We start from the raw sequence: 22,069 nt of genomic DNA, 5'->3' as shown, positions 1-22,069 counted from the left end.
TAAAGACTGGTGTCCTAGTTTTTATCAAAACCTTCGCGATCGAGCAAGTACGTGTTCAAAACTTTTCCTACTATTTGTCACAGGAAAATTATACTTGAATATCAAGATCCGTCTAATGCTAATGCTGGCCTCACATAAATCAATTAAAATTTGACAAACACACTTGGATTTCGTTGTTGTAAAGTTGTGGGATTGTAGCATTTTCTCACAGGTGATTCGTACTGTTTGTCAAACGTTTGCTGCATTTCTTGAAATGCTGTTTTTGTATTCTATAATATCGTGTGGCACTCCTTCAGTGATGTAGCAAACTAAACTTTCCGTGGGGACAGTATTTACTTATTTACTTTGTCAACCAAAACGCCTCACTCTTGCACAGTCAGCACATACACAATGAATGGGCTCTTCGACGACACGGTGCTGCGCTTTGTAGAGTGAATCCTCTTGTCACTCAGTCTCTTTAGAGACGTGGAAAACCAGCAGCATGCCGCACACGGCGATGTATGGAAGACAGGAAAATTAGGGTAGTGGGTCATGCTCAGTGTTATTTTTAGTACATGCCGTGAGCAACAAAATAATGGACGATGGGCCACAAATGGCCCGCAGGCCGTAGTTTGGACACCCCTACTTTAAGCAGATATATTTTTGCTGCTCGAACATGTAGGCATAAAAAAGTTGCTCGACAAAGTCGTATTCATTTTTCAGCGGGCGTGGTTTCACACATTCAAGGGACATGCCCACGGCATTTGAGAGAAGAGACAAGGGCTTGCTTGATGTGTCATGATTTTGAAGCCTCATTTTCTAGAGTTGCCTTTTTTTTTTTTTTTTTTTTTTTTTAATCACTCAAATTTGGCACGGTTGTTAACAACACTTCAGTCTAGTGTGTACAATTTACAAGATATTTGTCATTTGCTTCGATGCCAGCCCATCGAAATTCATGGCGCAAGAAAAGGTTGGGGACCACTTCATACTGTGCTGAAAAAAATATCAACAATGTCATCGATAAATCGACTTCGACGCTTTGATTACATTATAGTCAGCTACAAAAACAAAAATGTGGTCATTGAACCCTTTTTATGTACTAACGAGGACCCCGCTAGGCCAGGCCGACCGTGAATAGCGAAAATCTGCCAATTATTGATGCTCATTGCCATGAAAAAAAAGTCCACTAATTTAGCATGTTTATATTTATTTACTGTACATATTAACATCGTATTTACTCTACTTTAGCCTATTTCCATGAATATACAGTATCTCAAATTGATCAAACGTACATGGTAGTTAACTGTAAATATTTACACTCTATTTAATGTGTAATAGAGCATGATTCAATGTATTTCTAATGTTTCATGCAGTATGTTGTCAGTTCAGAAAAAAGCAATCAACCTGCTGAGTGAGGGTGTGCGCATGGGGGAGTAGTAATCCATCCAGCACTGAATATTTCATGAGCAAATCATTAGAGAATCCCACTGGGGCTCCGCGCCTTAGGGGGGCCTTCAGGGGACCCCTGAAGATCCCCGGGCTGGGATTCTGACTCCTGTCCTGAGGGCCTGTGCTGCATTTGGAAGCAGGAAATTTGAGAAGCACCTCCCCCATCAAAGTGGCCGGAAATATCAGGGAATGTTGCAGTGTACAGTGTTACCCGGAATGGACCACCACTTGTTTGGTTTTCATTGGGTTAGAAATGATAACAATCGTGATGCACAATACATATAGATAGGCTACGATGTGCCTCCCTAACTCTGCCTTGAACCCTGATTTTAACTTTGAAACCATAACCAAGGCTTCAAGCCCCACTTTACAACCCTAACATTGCTTGAAACCCTAATTTAAAAACCCCAATTAGAATACTTGAACCTCTAACTCTTGTTTAAAACCTGACACCTTAATTTGAAACCCTAATAGGCTTGAAATCCTATCTCATTTAGAACCTTAATGCAGAATTGACACACTAATTTGAAACCCAAACCTTAGATTGAAAGCCCAATTTGAAAGCTTAAGTTTTGCTTAAAACCCTAACGCGTGTTTGACACCCTAATTTGAAAACCCTATAACAGGCTCGAAACCCAAATTTGAGACACTAACCCTGGCTTGAAACCCGAAGCCTTGATTGATTGAAGACTCTAAATTGCCCGTAGGTGTGAATGTGAGTGCAAATGGTTGTTTGTCTCTGTGTGCCCTGCGATTGGCTGGCGACCGGTTCAGGGTGTACCCAGACTCCCGCCCAAAGATAGCTGCGATGGGCTCCAGCAGCCCGCGACCCTAGTGAGGAGAAGCGGTAAAGAAAATGGATGGATGGATGGATGGATGGATGGATGGGTCAGTTCCACACACATTGCCTTTTAGTTCATAGGTTTGCTATTGATACTGGTTATAAACAACCTCCAGTCAAATGTTCATTTTAGTCTATGCTACGGGCTGCGAAGAGAATGGATGTTCATAATTTTAACACCCTTTATTTAAACCACGCAAACTTTTTTTACCCAAACCCCTAAAAGAATCGGAACCGAGAATCGTTTGGAACCGGAATCGAACTAAGGAACCGGAATCGGAACCGCTCAAATTCAAACGATGCCCCACCCGAACCTCAACGCACCCGGCTGTCAAACTCCTGAAGTTTGCAGACGACGCCACAGTCATCGGCCTCATCAAAGACGGTGATGAGTCTGCGTATCGACAGGAAGTGGAGCGGCTGGAGCTGTGGTGCGGCCGACACAACCTGGAGCTGAACACGCTCAAGACTGTAGAGATGATCGTGGACTTCAGCAGGCATCCTTCGCCACAGCTGCCCCTCGCGCTGTCCAACTGCCCTGTGTCAACTGTCGAGACCTTCAAGTTCCTGGGAATTACAGTCTCTCAGGACCTGAAGTGGGAGATCAACATCAACTCCATAGTCAAAAAGGCCCAGCAGAGGATGTACTTCCTGCGGCTTCTGAGGAAGCACGGCCTGCCACAGTAGCTGTTGAGACAGTTCTACACATCAGTCATCAAATCAGTCCTGTGTTCTTCCATCACAGTCTGGTTTGGTGCTGCTACAAAAAGGACAAACTCCGACTGCAACAGAGAATCAAAACTGCTCAAAAGATTGTCGGTACCCCCCTACCCGCCCTTGAAGATTTGCACGCTGACAGAACAAAGAGCATGCAAAATCCTCTTGGACCCTCCACATCCTGGTCACCACCTCTTCCAGCTCCTTCCCTCAGGTAGGCGCTACCGAACAATGCAAACTGAAACAATCAGACATTCCAACAGCTTCTTCCCTCTTGCCATTAACTTCTTAAAACAGTTAACTTACAATTCCATTGGATCATGCTGCCAATTTTTGTCTTTTGAGTTTGTTGTCACATCTCTGTTGGGCCAATTATACATTACTCGTGCACTCACTGTAGGAGTCTCACCACGCTGCACTATTTGCATATCTGTTGTTGACCAATACTGGCCACTCATGTGCCTGAGTAGCATGCGCAACATTTGCACAATCGACAGTGTTCCAGATTATCGCACTACTACTTTAAACTGCATACATTTCTTGAAGTCTCTGCGCCCTTTGCACAATGGTTCTATTAGTCATTTCAAACTGCTCTAATTGCTAGAGGACCCGGCATCTTTTTGCACAATTGTCAAAAAAAAAATAATTGTTCACCACATTACTGGTAACGTTTTATTGCTCAGTTAGTGATTTTTTTTTTTTTTTATGTCCTTATGTCTCAAAAGTATTCTCTGTCAATTGACTGTCTGTTGTCGTACTAGAGCGGCTCCAACTACTGGAGACAAATTCCTTGTGTTTTTTTCACATACTTGGCAAATAAAGATGATTCTGATTCTGATCTCAAATTGAAATCCATCCATCCATTTTCTGAGCCGCTTCTCCTCACGAGGGTAGCGGGCACGCTGGAGCCTATCCCAGCTATCATCGGGCAGGAGGCGGGGTACACCCTGAACTGGTTGCCAGCCAATCGCAGGGCACGTACAAACAAACAACCATTCGCACTCACAGTCACACCTACGGGCAATTTAGAGTCGTCAATTAACCTACCATGCATGTTTTTGGGATGTGGGAGGAAACCAGAGTGTCCGGAGAAAACCCACACAGGCATGGGGAGAACATGCAAACTCCACACAGGCGGGGCCGGGGATTGAACCCAGGTCCCCAGAACTGTGAGGCAGACGCTCTAACCAGCCGTCCACCGTGTCGCCCAAATTGAAATCCCAATTTGAAACCCAAACCCTCGTTTAAAACTTTAACATGGGCTTAAAAACCCAACCTTGAAACTCGAACCCTGGCTGGTGTTTAATTGAGAGAACGGCAAGCACTTCCTGTGTGCAGCCAAAAGTCAAGTGATTGAGTGACAGGCATACGCGACACACAGTGTTTTGTTTTCTTTTGATTGACAGGTACGACGTGTGCGTTACCCTTTGAGTCCATGTGGTGAGGAGAAGCCCTGCTTATCACACTGGTTCTTCTTGGTGGAAAGATCCAGAACGCCATCTGAACAAAACACAAAAACAAATCCAATTACAGATTATAATCAATATTTTTTGTTCCCTTCGATAAAAAGAACAAGGACAAGTCATATTCAAATGAAGTTGTTTTCTCCTTCTGGTATCCGATTATTTCTCCTCATACCAAACACAGGCCTCCAAGTTGTTTTCATTTTTCATTAACTTGTACCAACTTTCAATGATCGAATAGAAATAAGATGTTTTTTTCTTTATATACAGGAAGTCCTCGATTTACGAACGAGTTCCGTTCCTACGCTGGCGACGTAACACTAATTTCCGCGTAAGTCGGATTTCACCGTTAAAGTCGAAATTTACAGCGAAATACTTCTGTTACGGTTATTGTCCCACGTGATTGTGACAGCAAGCTCAGTGTGTGTGGGCGTGTGCGTCGATGTGTGAGTGAGACGGGACTGCGCAGGCGTCGTCCGGCGGGACTGCGGATGAGGAAGGAGTGCGCGCCGGTGCGAGTGTGTACAGTAGCAAGTGTAGCGACGGCGACCGGGGAAGAGTAGCGATTAGCGGAGGACCCGTTGACGTTGAATTTGCAGAGGAGCCAATGAAGCCATTAAAGCAGCAAATCGGTGCTTCATGCCTTTATTGTTGCCGCCACCCAGCTCAGCTGTGCAACGAGAGAAGCGAGTTAACCCCTGCATCTCCCAACCACGGTCAGGTGACCGTAGCAGGAAAGGTTAACATTTCGTATAAAGAAACTAAAATACATTACAATAAAAAAATAAGATGCTGTATTTACCATTACTGCTGAGTGTGTGAAAAAAGGAGGGCGAAAGATAAAGATACTCCCGCCGCACAAAAACAGACAAGCACTATGCACTAGCTAAGCAGAAACACTATGGTGCTGGGACAAAATGGCGGACGAGGCACGGGCGTCGTAGAGTCGAAACGTCGTAGGTCGAGTGTGTCGTAACTCGAGGACTTCCTGTATAAGGTGAAAATAAAAGTGCTTCTTGTTGGGGAGAAAATATCTCTTTAAACACAATCCTTAATATATTTTAATAAATCATTTTTTGAAACATCAATAAATGAACACAAATGGTCCATTGCAATTAGAGTGAATCTATCATAATTGGAATAAATTGTATCGTATCATGACTAAAGTGAATCTTATCATAATTGGAGTGAATCGCTTGGTCGTGTAATTGGAGTGACTCATATTACAATTGAAGTTAATAGTATGGCATCATTTTGTATTGCCATTGGAGTGAATCATAATATACAGAAATCACAGTGAATCATATCAGATCGAATCGCATCGTAACTGGAGCGAATCGTATCGGAATTGGAGTGACTCAATGGCCGTGATTCGTACCGTATTGTAATTGGGGAGTGACTCATATAGCATTGCAATTGGAGTGACCCTGTGACCCCCTGCAGTGTAGCCTTTTCGTACCAAACTTACGTATAATTTTATCAAATTGTACATCAATTTATTTCAACCACTAACAGTGAGATAAAGATAAAAGTGAATCAAAAACCCAAAATTAAAATGATGTTGATCATTTGCATTTACATTATTTCATAATGTTTGTGATGTCATGATCCATGTCCTGCAGTTCCTCTTTTGCAGCTTGGGTGGCGCCGTGTGGCTTGTCTCCCCCCCCGTCTCCCTAGCAATCAGCAGCACCTGTGCAGCGCACCTATCTTCAAGCAGCACTGATTACTACCTGCATTTAAAGCCTGTCTAGTTCTACAGCCTTTGCCTGGGTATTGACCCTTATCGTGACTCACCGGCCGACTCTCATACTCCCAGGTTTTTGGTGATACAATTGTAAGATCCTACAACCCGCATCTATACTCAACCGATCGTGTTCTTCCCCGTGTCTAATGTTCCTTCCATGCCTTCCCCCGCCTCGCTGACCGCTCCAGCCACGCCGGCGAGCCACACAACCTGCTCACGTTCCTGCTTTCTGCTCGCTCGTTGTTCCCGACAGCCCGCCACCTCGCCTTGGATATCCTTACTTGTGCCAACCTACAAAAAACATTCTAAAATCTACTCCCTCTGCCTCAGTCTGCTCTTGGGTCCAATTCACATCCTACTACGCTCCGTGACAGAATACTCAGGCCATGACGGAACCAGCGACTACTGAAGCGTTGAGGGAAGCGCTCGCCCATCAGGGTGCGCATATCGCCAGACAAGACCAAGCCTCTCCGCGAGATAATGGATTCATTCAATGCCCTTACACAAGTACCCCTCCTGTCCTCTCAGAGCCGCTTCAGCAATCCTCCCGTGAGTATTCCTCCCGAGCCCTTCAGCCTCCGACCAACCCCGCCTCCCGTACAAAGAGCCGCACGTTCCTCCTCCCAAACTTTACTCCGGGGATCTAGGTTCATGTAGCCAATTTTTATTAAATTGTACTTTAGTATTCGACCTCCAGCCGCAGAGATTAGATTTTGTCGGTTGGATAGACAAATCTAAGATAGCTTTTGTCATTAACCTCCTGCGCGGAAGAGCTGCCAAGTGGGCCACTGGCATAATTCCTCCCCGGTACTCACCTCACTAGACTCCTTCATGGCAGAACTCAAAACAGTTTTCGATCACCCCGTTAAGCGTAGGGAAGCGACTCGGTGTCTCCTAGCTCTCACCTAAGGTTCGAGTTCCGTAGCATCCTACTCCATCGATTTCCAGATACTCGCGAGTGAATGTGTGTGGGGTGATGCAGCGCTAAGGGGATTTTTTTTTAAAAGGGCTATCAGAACAACTGAAAGACGAGCTCGCGACCAGGCACGAACCCACCTCCCTCAAGAACCTTATTGCGTTAGCTATTAAACTCGACAACCGCCTCCGAGAGAGAGCTCATGAGCGGGGAGTTAAGACACATAGTTTCGCTCCACCCACCGTGGCTGCGCCCCCAACGATACCGCCGCAGACTGAACTGAACCCCCTTTTCACCCCCCACTGGACCAGAAGAACCTATGGAACTAGGCAGGACCCGGTTAGACCCCCAGGAATGACAGCGCCGCTTCACTCTGCGACTATGCATCTATTGTGGACACCCTGGTCACTTTATTGCCACCTGCACTCTCAAGCCAAAAGAGCCCCTCCCATCTCCTAAGAAGGTTACGGCCCTGGACGGGCGACTCATCTCCCCTGTCACCCACCAAACTGTACCATTTAACCTGCTCATTTATGGAAATCACCGTGAAACACTCCAATTATTTGTCATCCCTTCCCCGGAGACGCCACTTGTCCTCGGCATCCCGTGGCTCAAACAACACAACCCTGCCATAGAATGGACCCACCTGTCTATCACTGCTTGGAGTCACTTCTGTCATTCCCACTGTCTCCTTTCGGCCTTCCCGTCCTCCACCACACCTCAGCCACCAGTAGCACCTACCGATCTCTCCCGAGTCCCAGAAAATTACCACGATCCATCCCCCGTGTTCAGCAAGGACCTAGCCATCTCTCTTCCCCCCCACTCCCCCTATGATTGCGCCATTGACCTCTTGCCGGGAGCCCCTCTTCCCTCCAGCCACCTCTTTAATCTCTCCCGTCCCAAAAAAGAGGCGATGGAAAGTTATACCCGTGACTCCCTTGCTACTGGACTCATCCGAGCCTCTTCTTCCCCTGTGGGGGCGTGCTTCTTTTTTGTAGAAAAAAAAGATACCACTCTTCGCCCCTGCATTTATTTCCGAGGCCTCAATGACATCACGGTTAAAAACAAAGCATCGACAGCCCCTTATTGACCCCTCTTTTGAACCCCTCTGCGACGGATTTACGCAATGCACACCATCTCATCCACATCAGAGAAGGGGATGAATGGAAACCGGCTTTCTATACCCCCCTTGGACACTTCGAGTACCTGGTCAAGCCGTTTGGATTAACAAACGATCCTGCCGTTTTTCAAACCTTCATCAATGACGTCGTCTGTGACATGCTGAACCGGTTCGTTTTCGTCTATCTTGACAACATACTCATCTTCTCCCGCTCCCCCGAAGAACATGGTCATCATGTCCGTCAAGTCCTCTAACGCCTTCTTGAGAACCGTCTTTTCGTGAAACCTGACAAATGCAAATTCCACCTCTCCTCCATTCACTTCTTGTGATACATCATCGCAAAAGGACAATTGCAACCCGACCCAGCAAAGATCCAAGCAGTCATCAACTGGCCCATTCCCTCCACCCGCAAGGAGCTTCAACGCGTTCTTGGATTCGACAATTTCTATCGACGTTTCATCCGTGACTACAGCAAGGTTGCCGTACCTCTCACTAGTCTCACCTCTACCAGCTCACCTTTCCACTGGAAAGCAAGCCTCAAAGAACTGTTAACCAGTGCTCGCATCCTGTAACACCCTGACCCCTCCCTCCAGTTTGTGGTGCAGGTTGACGCCTCTGACACGGGGGCGGGAGCTGTCCTCTCCCAGGAGGACCCAGTTTGCCAAAAACGGCATCCCTGTGCCTTTTTCTCCCGACGCCTGTCTTCATCCGAGCGTAACTATGACATCGGGAACCGTGAGTTGCTAGCCATCGTTTGGGCCCTGGAGGAGTGGAGGCACTGGTTGGAGGGGACCATTACACCCTTTATAATATGGACTGACCATAAAAAACAAAGCCAACCTCCGTTCCGCCAAGCGGCTTAATCCCCGGCAAGCTCACTGGGCTTTATTTCTCAGCCGGTTCAATTTCTGCCTTTCCTTCTGCCCGGGTTCGCGCAATGGCAAGCCTGATGCCCTTCCAGTCCAACTGAACCAGAACCCATCCTCCCTTCCTCGTGCTTCATGGGAGGAGCCACTTGGGAAATCGAACAAGTGGTTAAAGAGGCTCAGGAGACTCACCCGGATAACAAGACCGGACCTCCCAACCGACTGTTCGTACCCTATTCCGCACACTCTGACATCCTTCAGTGGGCCCACAACTCCAAGCTCACCTGTCATCCCAGCATCACCCGCACCATCCATTTTATCCAGCAGCACTTCTGGTGGCCCAGTCTAGCCAAGGACACCCGTGAGTTTGTCCTAGCCTGCTCCGTCTGTGCCCGAGGTAAGGCCTCACATCAACCCCCAGCTGGTCTGCTGCGCCCCTTACCCATTCCGCGCCGCCCTTGGTCCCACATCTCCCTGGACTTTGTCACCGGCCTACCTCCATCTGAAGGTAACACCGTCATCCTTACCATTATTGACCAGTTCTACAAGTATGTTCACTATGTACCTCTACCCAAATTGCCCTCTGCTTTTGAGACTGCTAACCTTCTTGTCCTACACGTGTTCAGACTTCATGGTATCCCTGTTGACATTGTATCGGACCGGGGTCCTCAGTTCTCATCCCAGGTCTGGGAAGAGTTCTGTAAGGAGGTGGGTGCAGCAGCCAGTTTGTCTTCCTGCTACCACCCCTCAGTGAGGGAGCATCTCCAACTGGTCCATTCGGTGTGGAAGGACGTCAGGGCTGCTTTAACTCGGTCGGCGGAGAAGAATATCGCTCCCCATATCTGTATATACGGTGGCTCAGATGGTGTGGCTTTCCTCCCGGGACCTCCCTCTCCAAACCGAGTCACGTAAACTCACGCCGCGCTTCATTGGACCTTTTCCAGGCACCAAAGTCATCAATCCCACCTCTGTACAGTTGAGGCTGCCCCAGTCTCTTAAGATTCATCCCATGTTTCATGTGTCTCTGCTCAAGCCTGTCTCCACCAGTGTCATCGACAAGCATCCTACCTTCTTGGTATCACGCATCCTGGATGTATGGCCCCGGGGAAGGGGGTTTCAGTTCCCCGAGGACTGGGAGGGTTATGGTCTGGAGGAGCGTTCCTGGATTTCACGTAAGCTGATTTTGGATGACTTTCTTATTAGGGACTTCTATGCCGCTCAACCTGGGAAGCCTGGTAGGACGCCTGGACGCGTCTTTTGAGGAGGGGTACTGTCATGATCCATGCCCTGCAGTTCCTCTTTTGGAGCTTGGATGGCACCGTGTGCCTTGTCTCTCCCCCTCCCCCTCCTTCTCCCTAGCAATCAGCAGCACCTGTGCAGCGCACCTGTGTTCAAGCAGCACTGATTACTACCTGCATTTAAAGCCTGTCTAGTTCTACAGCCTTCACCTGAGTATTGATGCTTATCGTGACTCATCGGCAGACTCTCGTACTCCCAGGTTTTTGGTGATACGATTGTTATGATCCTACAACCCGCATCTGTACTCACCCGATTGTGTTCTTCCCCGTGTCCAGTATTCCTTCCGTGCCTTCCCCGTCTCGCTGACCGCTCCAGCCACGCCGCCAAGCCACACCACCTGCTCACGTTCCCGCTTTCTGCTCGCTGCTTGTTCCCGACGGCCCGCCACCTCGACTTGGATATCCTTGCCTGTGCCAATCTACAATAAACCATTCTAGAATCTACTCCCTCCGCCTCAGTCTGCTCTTGCATCCAATTCATATCCTACTTTGCTCCGTGACATGTGATGTAAATTATTTGCATATAATAACAGTGTAACGTTCTCATTTTATTCTTCCAATTCAGACTAAGGCTAGTTGAATTGGGGGACATCTGGTTTTATCATTGAGGTCAAAGGCCTCTCTGTTTATGAATTGGTGATAAAGACCCGGATGTTAACTAAACAATTTTAAGGGGAACAGGCCCGGTTGGGGGAGAGGAGTCCGACACCGTGGCATCACTTTGAGCCAGAATGAGCTTGATTGATTGGCAGGAACTAATAACATTTTTGGAAGTGAGAAAGAGCAACACCCGGTTGGCCGAAGCTCGAGGCACACCCCTATATTGGGAGCCTTTAAAAACGCATGGCAGGGCAGAAAGCGCACGGGCAATTCAAACTGAGTTGCCCGGGACAACGCCAGCCTGGATTTCCAGCACAGAAAACGCTTCATGTTTTATGTATTTATTGTGAGTCTGTGTGCGCGCGTGTGTGAGCACACACGGGAACGTGTGGCTACCATGGCATACCTGTTTTATAATAGATAGTGTTGCGTGTGACTGCATGAGCGCACCAGTCGTGTCGTACCTGTTTTATAAGGCTCCATGTGTGTGCGTGGGATGCACACAAATTTGGAGTGGCACAACGTGCCCTTCCAATCGGATGTGCTCTGGCGCATATCTTAATAACTAAATTGCAGTGACTTGTACCATATCATAATTGAAGTGAATCGAACCGAATCCCAACTGAAGTGAATCGTATGGTAGTGTAGCTGGAGTAAATCAATTGGAGAGAATGGTTTCATATGGGGCGGCATGCTTGGCGACTAGGTAGCACATCTGCCTCATAGTTCTGAGGGCCCGGGTTCAAATCCGGCCTCGCCTGTGTGGAGTTTGCATGTTCTCTCCGTGCCTGCATGGGTTTTCTCTGGGTACTCCGGTTTCCTCCCGCATTCCAAAAACATGCATGGTAGGCTAATTGAAGACCCGAAATTGTCAGACGCTGCGAATGTAAGTGTGACTAGTTGTTTGTCTATTTGTTGCCTGCGATTGGCTGGCGACCAGTGCAGGCTGTACCCCGCCTCTCGCCCGTAGTCAACTGAGATAGGCGCCAGCACACCCTCGAACATAGTGAGCATAAGTGTTTCAGCAAATGGATGGATCGTTTTGTACGGTAATTGGAATAACACAGAAATAACTGTTAACTGTCGAAAGTGGAGTAAATCTTATGGTGATATATTTTTTTGCGTGAAAGATTCAATATTTGCATTATTTAGACTCTCTTAACATGCACTTAGTACAAAAGTGTCAATTTCATTTTAAAAAACACCTTGGTTTTGTCATACCAGTGTCCAGAAAAGGCCCCTGTGACAGCTACTTCTGTTTGCCCCAGTGTTGTATCTGCTTTGTGCAGATTTGGCTAAGACCGCCCCCTTCCCTCTGATTGGTTGCCTCCGTGTAGAAGACCCACTTGTGAGAGCACATGTTATGCTGTTGTGTTGACAGCGCTGGTTCAGGAGCGGAAAGTAGGCGGAGATCTTTGCTAGTGACGTCGATAAGCTTGAGAAATTCGAATGACCTTATTTCAGGCCTCTCGACAGAAAAAACTTATGTCATGCAGAAATGCGTGGACGATTGTAATTTAGATTTCACATGTTTACCGAGGCACCATAGAGCCAATACAAAATACCAAATACGAGAAAAAGTTGGTTTGGTAAATCAAATTAGGGACCTTAAATGAAGACAGGCTTGCGGGCTGGCACAAATGTGTTAATTGAGACTCTTTCATTGACATTTAATTGGGAGCGACGTTTCCCACTGGGCTGATAGGAATGCACATTCCATTAACCAACATTTTTACTTTTTTTTTTTTAAAGATGGGAGCGTGTCATTTATAAATGTTTTAAAGTTTATACAATTTTGCAATCCTGCTGCGAGGGGCGCAGCGTTTCCACGGCTACGTGGTAACGTCTGCCTGTCGGCTGGCTGGCTTTTAGCTCGCTGACTTTCACGTCTGCGCTAATCGCTTGGCAGCTCATTAGGAGAGACAAGTCCATAATAGGCAGCATTAGCCACCGGCCCTCAATCAGTCAATCAATCAATCAATCAATCCGCACGCTGTGAACCCTCATTGAGTGGCAGCGGGGAGAAAACTGAGACGTGAGCGGTGGAATGTGGCAGCACCAAATCTAACTTTGGCTGGAAACATGCAAAAATCCTCGATTCCTGCTGCTTACTTCTTGTAGACTGTTGTTTTAAGCTTTTACCATTAACAGTGCTTTTCTTTTTATGCTTTTACTCTGATGTCAATCATTAAAGTTAAGGCTTCTTTATACTCGCGCAGACGGTGACCGCGCTGACGTCACTGCGGCTATCCCACACGCAGTTTGCCTTTATACTCTAGCGCAACCCGCACGTGCTGTTTTGAAATTGTGCTGCAGTTCTCCTCCAAGTCGGGGGTGTCGCTACGGTAGCTATTGGCTAAGACACCACGGGTTGGAGTTTCCTCTGCATTTTTTGGCCATTTCCGGTAGCCGTTTTTCCTTTCCTTTCCTTTCCATAACAAGGAGCAAAGCAAAAACAATGGTGACTGTGGAACAGAGTCTGCTAGAACAAATGGACCTAGATGACCAGAACCATCCATCCATCCATTTTCTGAGCCGCTTCTCCTCACAAGGGTCGCGGGCGTGATGGAGCCTATCCCAGCTATCATTGGGCAGGAGGCGGGGTACACCCTGAACTGGTTGCCAGCCAATCGCAGGGCACATACAAACAAACAACCATTCGCACTCACAGTCACACCTACGGGCAATTTAGAGTCTCCAATTCATTTTTTGGGGATGTGGGAGGAAGCCGCAGTGCCCGGAGAAAACCCACACAGGCACGGGGAGAACCGTGCCGCTAGATGACCAGATGATACGTTTAATTATGCCGCAAAATGTGTTTTATAGTTTTTATGTTTTATAGAAAAACATGTCTTATACATCACTATAATAATGAAATTAAAAGTGGTGAAAAAATACAAAAGGCAAATTAATTTAAAAAAATAGAAACAATGAAATTATATATAAAAATGACAAATGCTGAATGAAAAATACAATACTAAATAAATTAAAAAATAATGGTGATTGAATATTTTAATGAAATAAAATACAAAACAATGACGTTGAATTAAATGAACAAATGTTTATTAAAAATGAAACGTTACCGAATTAAAAAAATTGAATACAAAAATGCACGATTTAAAAATAAATACAAAATAAATGACTGAATTTAAATAATTTAAAATGATGAAAATAAAAAACTATGATTTATTAGAAGTTAATTAAAGAATTACATTAAATAGAAGGAAACAAATGTTAATAAAATATATATTTTGTAATAATAAAATTTGTAATAAAATACAAAACTATAAAAATGTAGAAAAGAAAAATATTTAAATACAAAACAATTCAACAAAAACAAATTAACATTGACATTAAGAACAAATTCAAAAGAATAAAGAAAAGGGTGAGGAAAACAAAACTTTCCTGGCAGAGGCAATACATTAAAATATTGCTCTCTGTTTTTGAATGTACTGTAAGTGCTGTGATGCATTTATTGAGCATGCTGTTTTTCTTTCTGTGTTAGGCATCTGTAATAATCCCTAAAGTGCAGCTGACCCTGCTGACCCACGCAGGCAGGCAGCCCTTATATGGGCCACGGAGCAGCTATGCTCGGCTATGCTACCCTAGGGAATGCTTATTTTCATGTTCAGCGTTTAGAATTTAATCGCAACAACAAAAAACAAAAGACGAAGTGATACAGGAATGAAAAAAAAGACCAAAAGGATGAATGTTCTTGTGTAAACCAAAAAATAATTAAAAACAAAGCAAGCATAATAATAATAATTATAATAATTATAATTATAATGGTGACGTACACACAGTAATACATTGACTTACTGGTTACCCGACTTACAAGTTCGTCGCGATACGAGCTGTCACTTGGATGATTTTTTTGTTTTGAGTTGAGAGCAACATTTTGAGTTACAAGCACTAGATGAAGTGGCAACAAACTTTAAAACAAGTGGAAATTTGGCAGATAGCGAACGATTCTTCAAAAAATATGCGGTGCTTGCTTCAAGCTGTTTATTACGGCTCCCAGCTTAAGTAAACAGTAAAACTAAACATAAAAAAAGACAATTATACGTTTTGTATTTAACCAACCACATCAATTAAAGTCTCCTTACTTAATGTTAACGCACAATGCAAAATGCCATAGATGGGCTATCGAGGCTAGCATTGATGTTGTGGTAGTTCTAATCCTTTAAACCAAGGATATCTGAAAACAAACGGTGCAGAAACAAATGGAGACAGAAAATATCACAATCCTCACAGGCATCTAGGCATTCTTTAGGCTCTGCGGAAAACGACTAATATTACTGCAGCTTAGTTCCGACAGTCTTCTTCGTGTTACACCAAAGTGAATATCTATGTCTGTATTGTACTGTCTGTCCCCTGGTTGAAAAGGTGTGCACGCCAGAGGGAGGGCCACTCAATTTCTGCATAAAATCATGATGCACCGACTGTTTAATTCTTTACATTAAATTTAATTGTTATCACTGTATGTTTTTAATACAGTAGAACAATGCTGTTTAATTTTTCTGATTAAATATCACCTGATAAAAGTTTTGCTGGTGTTTCTTGGGGAGGCTGGACCATATTTCCATTTATTTCAATGGCGAAAGATGATTTTTGATACAAGTGTTCTGAGTTACACGTTTACAGTTTTATGATTACAGTCATGAGATCAGCTCATTCTCGTCTCACATTACACCTAATAACTTTATTGGCATTAAAATCAGACAATGACGCATTAAAATGTTTTATATGATGCTTAATTCAACCATTCCTGCCAGCATGATGGCGGACGTTGAAAGCCCAAATTGTTTTTTTTGTTTTTTTTTAAAGGGAAGAAGCTTACTGAGCGCTAAGCTAAGCCACTTCCCAAAAGCTGCTCTTAAAACCAGGAATCTCAACGAGGGCGGGTGGCGTTCACACTGTGGGGGCGGGGATGGGGGTGAGGGGGACTGTGGTCCGACGGTCATGGGGAAGCGGGCAGCCCCCCCCAACTGTGTCAGTTTGATTAATGGGATATTTTAATTTCTTGAGTTTATTTAGGAGTGAGCGTGTGAGCTTCGTAAATACCCGAGCCACTTTTAAAGAAGTAAACCAAGCATCAGTTACACACAGATAAGCTTGCACAATTGAGACATCCAAATGCACACTTAAAAAGGATGGATGGTTTCAGCCCTTTCACCTAGCTTTTCCGCAAAATTGGCTATGTAACAGAAGAGCCAGCATTTATTGGCCTTACACACAGAACTGTGCACGCTTTCGATTTAAGTAGAAATTCTTAAGGCCTTTTCGCACTGCACTTAGCACAGCCGTCGACCAATGCATTCATTGTACTGTATACATTCGGGCGCGGTGCAATGGCGCGGCGCCGTGCCTCAGAGGGAGGCGGCGCTTGTGGTGGGCGGTTGCCTCCTCGGCAGCCACTCTGATGGCATCTTGGTGCATCCAATTGGAGAGATGGTGGCCAAGTGATTTCACAGCAAAAATAGCAAAGAAAAGAAAGGAGAAAATGAAAAAAATCAATAATAAATGCGGTGTCCCAGTGTTCTGAGCTCTTGGGACAGATGACGTAGCGTGATGTGGTAACATTAAAAAAAAGAAAAAAGCCCAGAGATGGAGGGAGTTCTCTCCTACTTTGGATGTACCAGGTCGGTTCAAATTAGGCATGGGCTGGTTACCGGTTTGAAGGTATACCGCGGTTTTACAAAAGTTGCGGTTAAACATAAACGTTTTCCAGCAGCGGTATCGGCTGTTTGCTTTTTCGTCAGTTGTCAGTGCAGGCAAGGTGAAAATTCCAACTCAAGTCACAAATTTGTGTAACGCTTTGTTGCGACAACCAATCAAGGTCGAGACTATATACTGCGTCACACACAATGTCCTGGATGTCTTGAGCAGAAAATAGAGGATAAAGTTATCGTCGCTGTTTGTGGGCACCCGGAACTTTTGGATAACTCCTGCTACCACGAACTTTCGAAAAAAGAGCAGGCCTGGAGAATGATGAGCGAGGACTTTGCTGTATCTGGTAAGGATATATACACTATGTTACCTGTTTGCAGGTGTTGGCTGTACTTTACTGTCTACCATGCTAGCAATAGAATTAGCCAAAGTTTTAGCAAAACCACGACCCACCGTTGATACCAACACACTGATTGTCTGACTTGATTGTTTGATTGACTAGCGATGTTCAAAAGAAATTGTGCTGTTATTAACCAGGGGAAGCCCCTCCTCTTCTCCAGTTACGTGTGGCGCAAATGAAGCAAATTAACATTCAGTGTGTACACAAACATGAGGCAGAAGTTCCAACGCAGCATAACTAGCATGGCTAATATCAGCTTGTTTCCGCTGACATTGAAGAGCAGTGAAGTCGCTACTCATTTTCTGGGAAAAAAACAACTTTTACTCTTGTACTACATTTTGATTTGATTTTAAGACATTCAATTGTTCATTTTATTTTTACGTGTACTAATGTACAAAATATTCTATGTTGTTTGAAATTAAAATGGATTGTGTTCAATGTAAAAAGTTTGTTGTTCTTACCCTTATTTACCCAAACATTTCAAAATAAAACATTTTAGAAACTGCAATATGGTGGTATACTGTTAGAATCTGAAACTGTCCCATGCCTTGTTGAAAACTGGTAGCTGTGTGTGATTCTAGCATTTTTAATAATAACAATGTTAGCTTAAAATAAAACATAACCTAGCCACACGTTCACTTGTATCACGTCTCCTACTCGTCATTATTCGAAGCAAAGCCAGGGGATTCCATTGTAACCGTGATTATTACCTCATATTGCCTATGTCCTACTTTACATCCAAACTCGTGGCAAAAGGCACCAGGCTACTTTCTGTTCGGTCGCTAAAGGTAACAAATATTATTGAGGTTTCCATGCACTTTACATTTTCAGTGTTCCTACAGAATTGTCATGTTTTTCAATTTTGTACATCATATGCACAAATGAGTTATTATTGTACACATTTCTACTTTTAGATGTTTTATTGCTCCAAAATGTGAGGCGATTCATAAAATATGTTCTTATGAACATGAAAATAAATGTTTAAAGATTTTTTAAAAGGTACCCTACCTATTTGTGCATTTCTACTTCACACTGAATTGACAGCAAAGTATTTAAATCAGTACTGAATCAAATTCTAAACGAATGGCAATCCAAAGAATCCAAATCGAATTGAGTCATGAGGTATAACAGTGTTATAACCCTTAAAGCAACGGATATTTGAACACAAACAGTGAAGCAACACATGTAGACAGACAATAATAATAATACCTACAGGGGTAGTCTTTATCCTCTGTGAAAAACAACTAATATTACTGCAGCTTACTGTATCAGTTAAGAAAGTCTTCTTCGTGTGGCCAAGGCACGCACACCAAAAGGAGCCCAAAGTTGGGCTAGAACAGATCAATGCCATATCCATTCATTTCAGTGAGGAAAGATGATTTGAGATATGAGTGTTGTTAGACACAAGCATGGTCATGGAACGAATTCAACTCATAAATCAGCTGATACACGAGATGTAAGGCTTAAGTCTGACTCGGGTCGAGACGTCAAGTGAAAGGGGCCTTAGTGAAAGCTGTGTGGTGTGAGTGTGTGCGAGCATCTCACCCTGCTGGGCAGGGGTCTCGGTCTCAGCCAGGTTCTTCTTGACAGTGAGGTCCAGCGGGCCGTCCTGGTCGGCCATGAGCAGCTTGCTGAGGACGGGGTTCTGTGCAGAGGCAGCAGCGGCGGTTGCACCCCCTTCAGTGCCAGGGGGGCTGAGGCAGGGCGACGGCAAGGAGCAGGAAGCGGACGAGGGCGGCGAGCCGGGTGTCGGCCCGGGTGGCGGGGGCGAGCAGGGCGGCAGGCTTTGGTCCTTCATGGCCCCATTGGGCGGCAGCGGTGGCAGTGGGGCATCCTGAGTGGTTTTTGAGGTATATTCGGCAGCAAACTGGCGGATCATTCGCTGCATGATCTCTCGAGCCACTAGCGGAATGTGGGGGTCCGACAAATTTGGGAGATCTGTGGGGGTGAAAAGAGCAAGAGAAAGAACTAAAAAAAATGGTCTTCAAAAAAACTAATAAAAGTAACGAAATGAGGAATATATTGCTCAATTTAAGCAAAATAGAAAAGGAAAATTTGACTTGGCAACATATCTTAAAACAAGTTAAATAGATGGCCTAAAAAAAACACTTGATGTCTCTGGTGGGAAGAAATCTCTTGGCTGACAAAGAACAAACATACGTGTACTTTGCCTTGGTTTGATATATTTGATCTCGGTTAGATTTTAGTTATTTGTAGTGAAGAACAAAAAAGTCAGAATCACCAGCGCTGGGAATGTGAGCCGCATCCCGCCTGAATAATCCTGGTGTGATGCTGAATTCATCCTGTGAGATCCTCCAATCCACCAGATCATCGAGCACCATTTCATTTACAAATACTCAAATGTCTTCTTTAACCACAATTCCTGATTTCCAACATTTCTTTTAAAATCTCTTTCAAAATCAGTAACCTGTTTTGGCATAAAGATGCTGCAACAATGCTGCATCTGAGTGAGAAAACAGGAGATCAGTGATCTTTTCCACAGAACACAGCAAAGGCAGACTAATGCAGCATCTGTGCACTTTCACACAGAAACACAGCATCCAGTGTGAAAGGGGACACTGTCTTTCTTACAGAGATTGGCGCATCAGATCTTTTACACAAAACTCAGCAAAGGCAAGCTAATGGCTTTGCGGTTTCACACGGACACACCTCCCCTGTGTGAAAGGGGCCACGCTAAGGGACATTGCTTGTGTCAAAGGTCTTTCACACAGAGATTAGGTGCAAAATGAGTGCAGTCATAACTGAAAATATAGCATTTATCTGCCTGTGCCTTTCACACACAACCCAGTATGTATCACAAGTTAATGTCTGGTGTTACATTTTAGGCCACTATCCCTGACAACGCAGAATACCCTTAACACACACACAGGCAGTGTGTATTCTGATTGGTTGGTATTAAAAGGTATTAAAAATAATAATTGCAGTGGTTTGTTTAATCAAATACATTTTAATCTGATTACTTATTTGGAGGTGCTGTGCAAGCAGCACAGCAGGCGGCCATCCAGGGGGCTGCCAAATAAATAAATCCTTTTTGCGCATTAAAAGCAGAAGGAAGAATGAATTATCATCCACAGCCAGTTTTTAATAAAAGATCATTTGTATTTCAAAAATCCATCCATTTTCTGAGCCGCTTCTCCTCACAAGGGTCGCGGGAGTGCTGGAGCCTATCCCAGCTATCAACGGGCAGGAGGCGGGGTACAGCCTCAACTGGTTGCCAGCCAATCGCAGGGCACACATAAACTAACAACCATTTGCACACACATTCACACCTACGGGCAATTTAGAGAACTGTGAGGCAGACGGTCTAACCAGTCAAGCACCGTCCCGCCTATTTAAAAAATGTCCATTAATATTATTATTTAGGAGGTCAAAGGGAATTTTTATATACATCTAAACTCATTACTAGAATTGTCATAAACTAATTGTGTAATTATCTTTTGTCAATTAAATCCCATAACATCTCCTCGTCACAGTGGATGTTAATTGTCAACAAAAGCTTTCTGCTTTCGACACGCACCTCGTTGACCCTTTAAGCCACTTTATATTCATTTCAATATCAACGTCTCTTTTACTCTCTCGCTCGTTAACAAAACCAAAGTTCATACCATAGTAATGTCATCTAGATCAATAACGTCATGAAGTATTAAAATCCTTTGTGCAAGTAATCATTATTGTTCCTGTGTGAAAGTGTAAAAAGTGAACAACATTGGATCTCATTGGATGGTGTACTTAATCAAGTGTCAGGCCCGAAAGTATTTGTTTAAGTCGGTTTTATTTGGTGAAAATGACACGAAAATGTGTCAAAAGAGTGTGTAGGTCAGCTCAGGAAAGTGGGTCAGTCCCTGTGGCCCACTTTCAAACGCTTTTACTTAGTTTTACTTCAGATTAATTACGTCTTACCTGCAGGCATCGCGTTCAATCTTTAATACCAAAAAAAAAAGGACATGCTGTCATGGGTGGGTGTTCCGGTTGTTGTTTTCCCCCTGTCTCGTACACACCTGCTCCTAAGCGCAACTTCCCCACCTGTGCCTCGTTCACCCTAATTACCCCTTGCATTTAACCTCGTGTCTCATTCTTTCTAGTCGCCAGTTCGTTGTACCTTGTTGTCGCGTTGCAGCATTCCTTGCTCCCACGTCACGCAAAGACGTACAAAGGTTCTTAGGGTTCGCTAATTTCTACAGAAAGCTCATTCGAAATTCCACTTCTATAGCCTCGCCTTTGCATGATCTTACCTCGCCACACAGACCTTTCGTATGGAACCCGCTTTGTCAGGCAGCTTTTCAGAAACTTAAATCGAGCTTTACCGCCGCTCCCATCCTCACTTTGCCAGATCTCAAACAGCAGTTTGTGGTCGATGCGTCCGATGCCGTATAGGCGCAGTGCTCTCCCAGAATGTCTCGAGGATGCTAAATTACATCCTTGTGCTTACCTCTCTAAAAAAATGACTCCAGCCGAGAGAAATTATGACATAGGTGACCGTGAACTGCTGGCAGTCAAGGTGGCTTTGGTGGAGTGGAGGCACTGGCATACTTCGTTTTTAGTATGGACAGATCACAAGAACCTGGAATATCTTAATTCTACTAAGAGATTAAATGCAAAGCAGGCTCGATGGGCTCTGTTTTTCACTAGATTCAATTTCACGTTATCCTACCGACCTGGTTCTAAAAATGGTAAGCCAGATGCTTTATCGTGCATTTTCTGTGCAGAGAATTCTTTGTCCCACCCTAAAACCATTTTGCCCAAGTCATGTTTCGTTTCTAATTTTGTTTGGGACATTGAGACTGCGGTAAAGGAGGCTCTGAAGAACACTCTTAGCCCTGAATATTGCCCTGAAAACAGGCTTTATGTGGTTCCGACCTTAAGGGGAAGAGTCATCCACTGGGCTCACACTAACCGGACTGTATGTCACCCATGCATTGCCAAGATTCAATCTGTGGTCGAACAGCGCTTTTGGTGGCCCAATGTTAGAAGGGATGTTACCA

General features: G+C 44.6%; 1 protein-coding gene across 1 annotated transcript in view; it reads right to left on the bottom strand.

The window, feature by feature from the left end:
• Positions 1-22,069, bottom strand: part of lcor (ligand dependent nuclear receptor corepressor) — a 79,819-nt gene that overhangs the window by 6,333 nt on the left and 51,417 nt on the right. Inside the window, exons 5-6 of the mRNA XM_061770644.1 lie at positions 18,612-19,004; positions 4,411-4,486 (exon numbers count right to left, since the gene is read on the bottom strand). Of these exons, the coding sequence (XP_061626628.1) occupies positions 4,411-4,486; positions 18,612-19,004 (469 nt within the window). The remainder of the gene's footprint in view (positions 1-4,410; positions 4,487-18,611; positions 19,005-22,069) is intronic.

Source organism: Phyllopteryx taeniolatus, chromosome 4 (assembly GCF_024500385.1).
Source record: "Phyllopteryx taeniolatus isolate TA_2022b chromosome 4, UOR_Ptae_1.2, whole genome shotgun sequence".
Classification (NCBI taxonomy): Eukaryota; Metazoa; Chordata; class Actinopteri; order Syngnathiformes; family Syngnathidae; genus Phyllopteryx; species Phyllopteryx taeniolatus.
The sequence above is the reverse complement of the archived record's forward strand: the minus strand, read 5'-3'. Positions and strand labels throughout refer to the sequence as shown.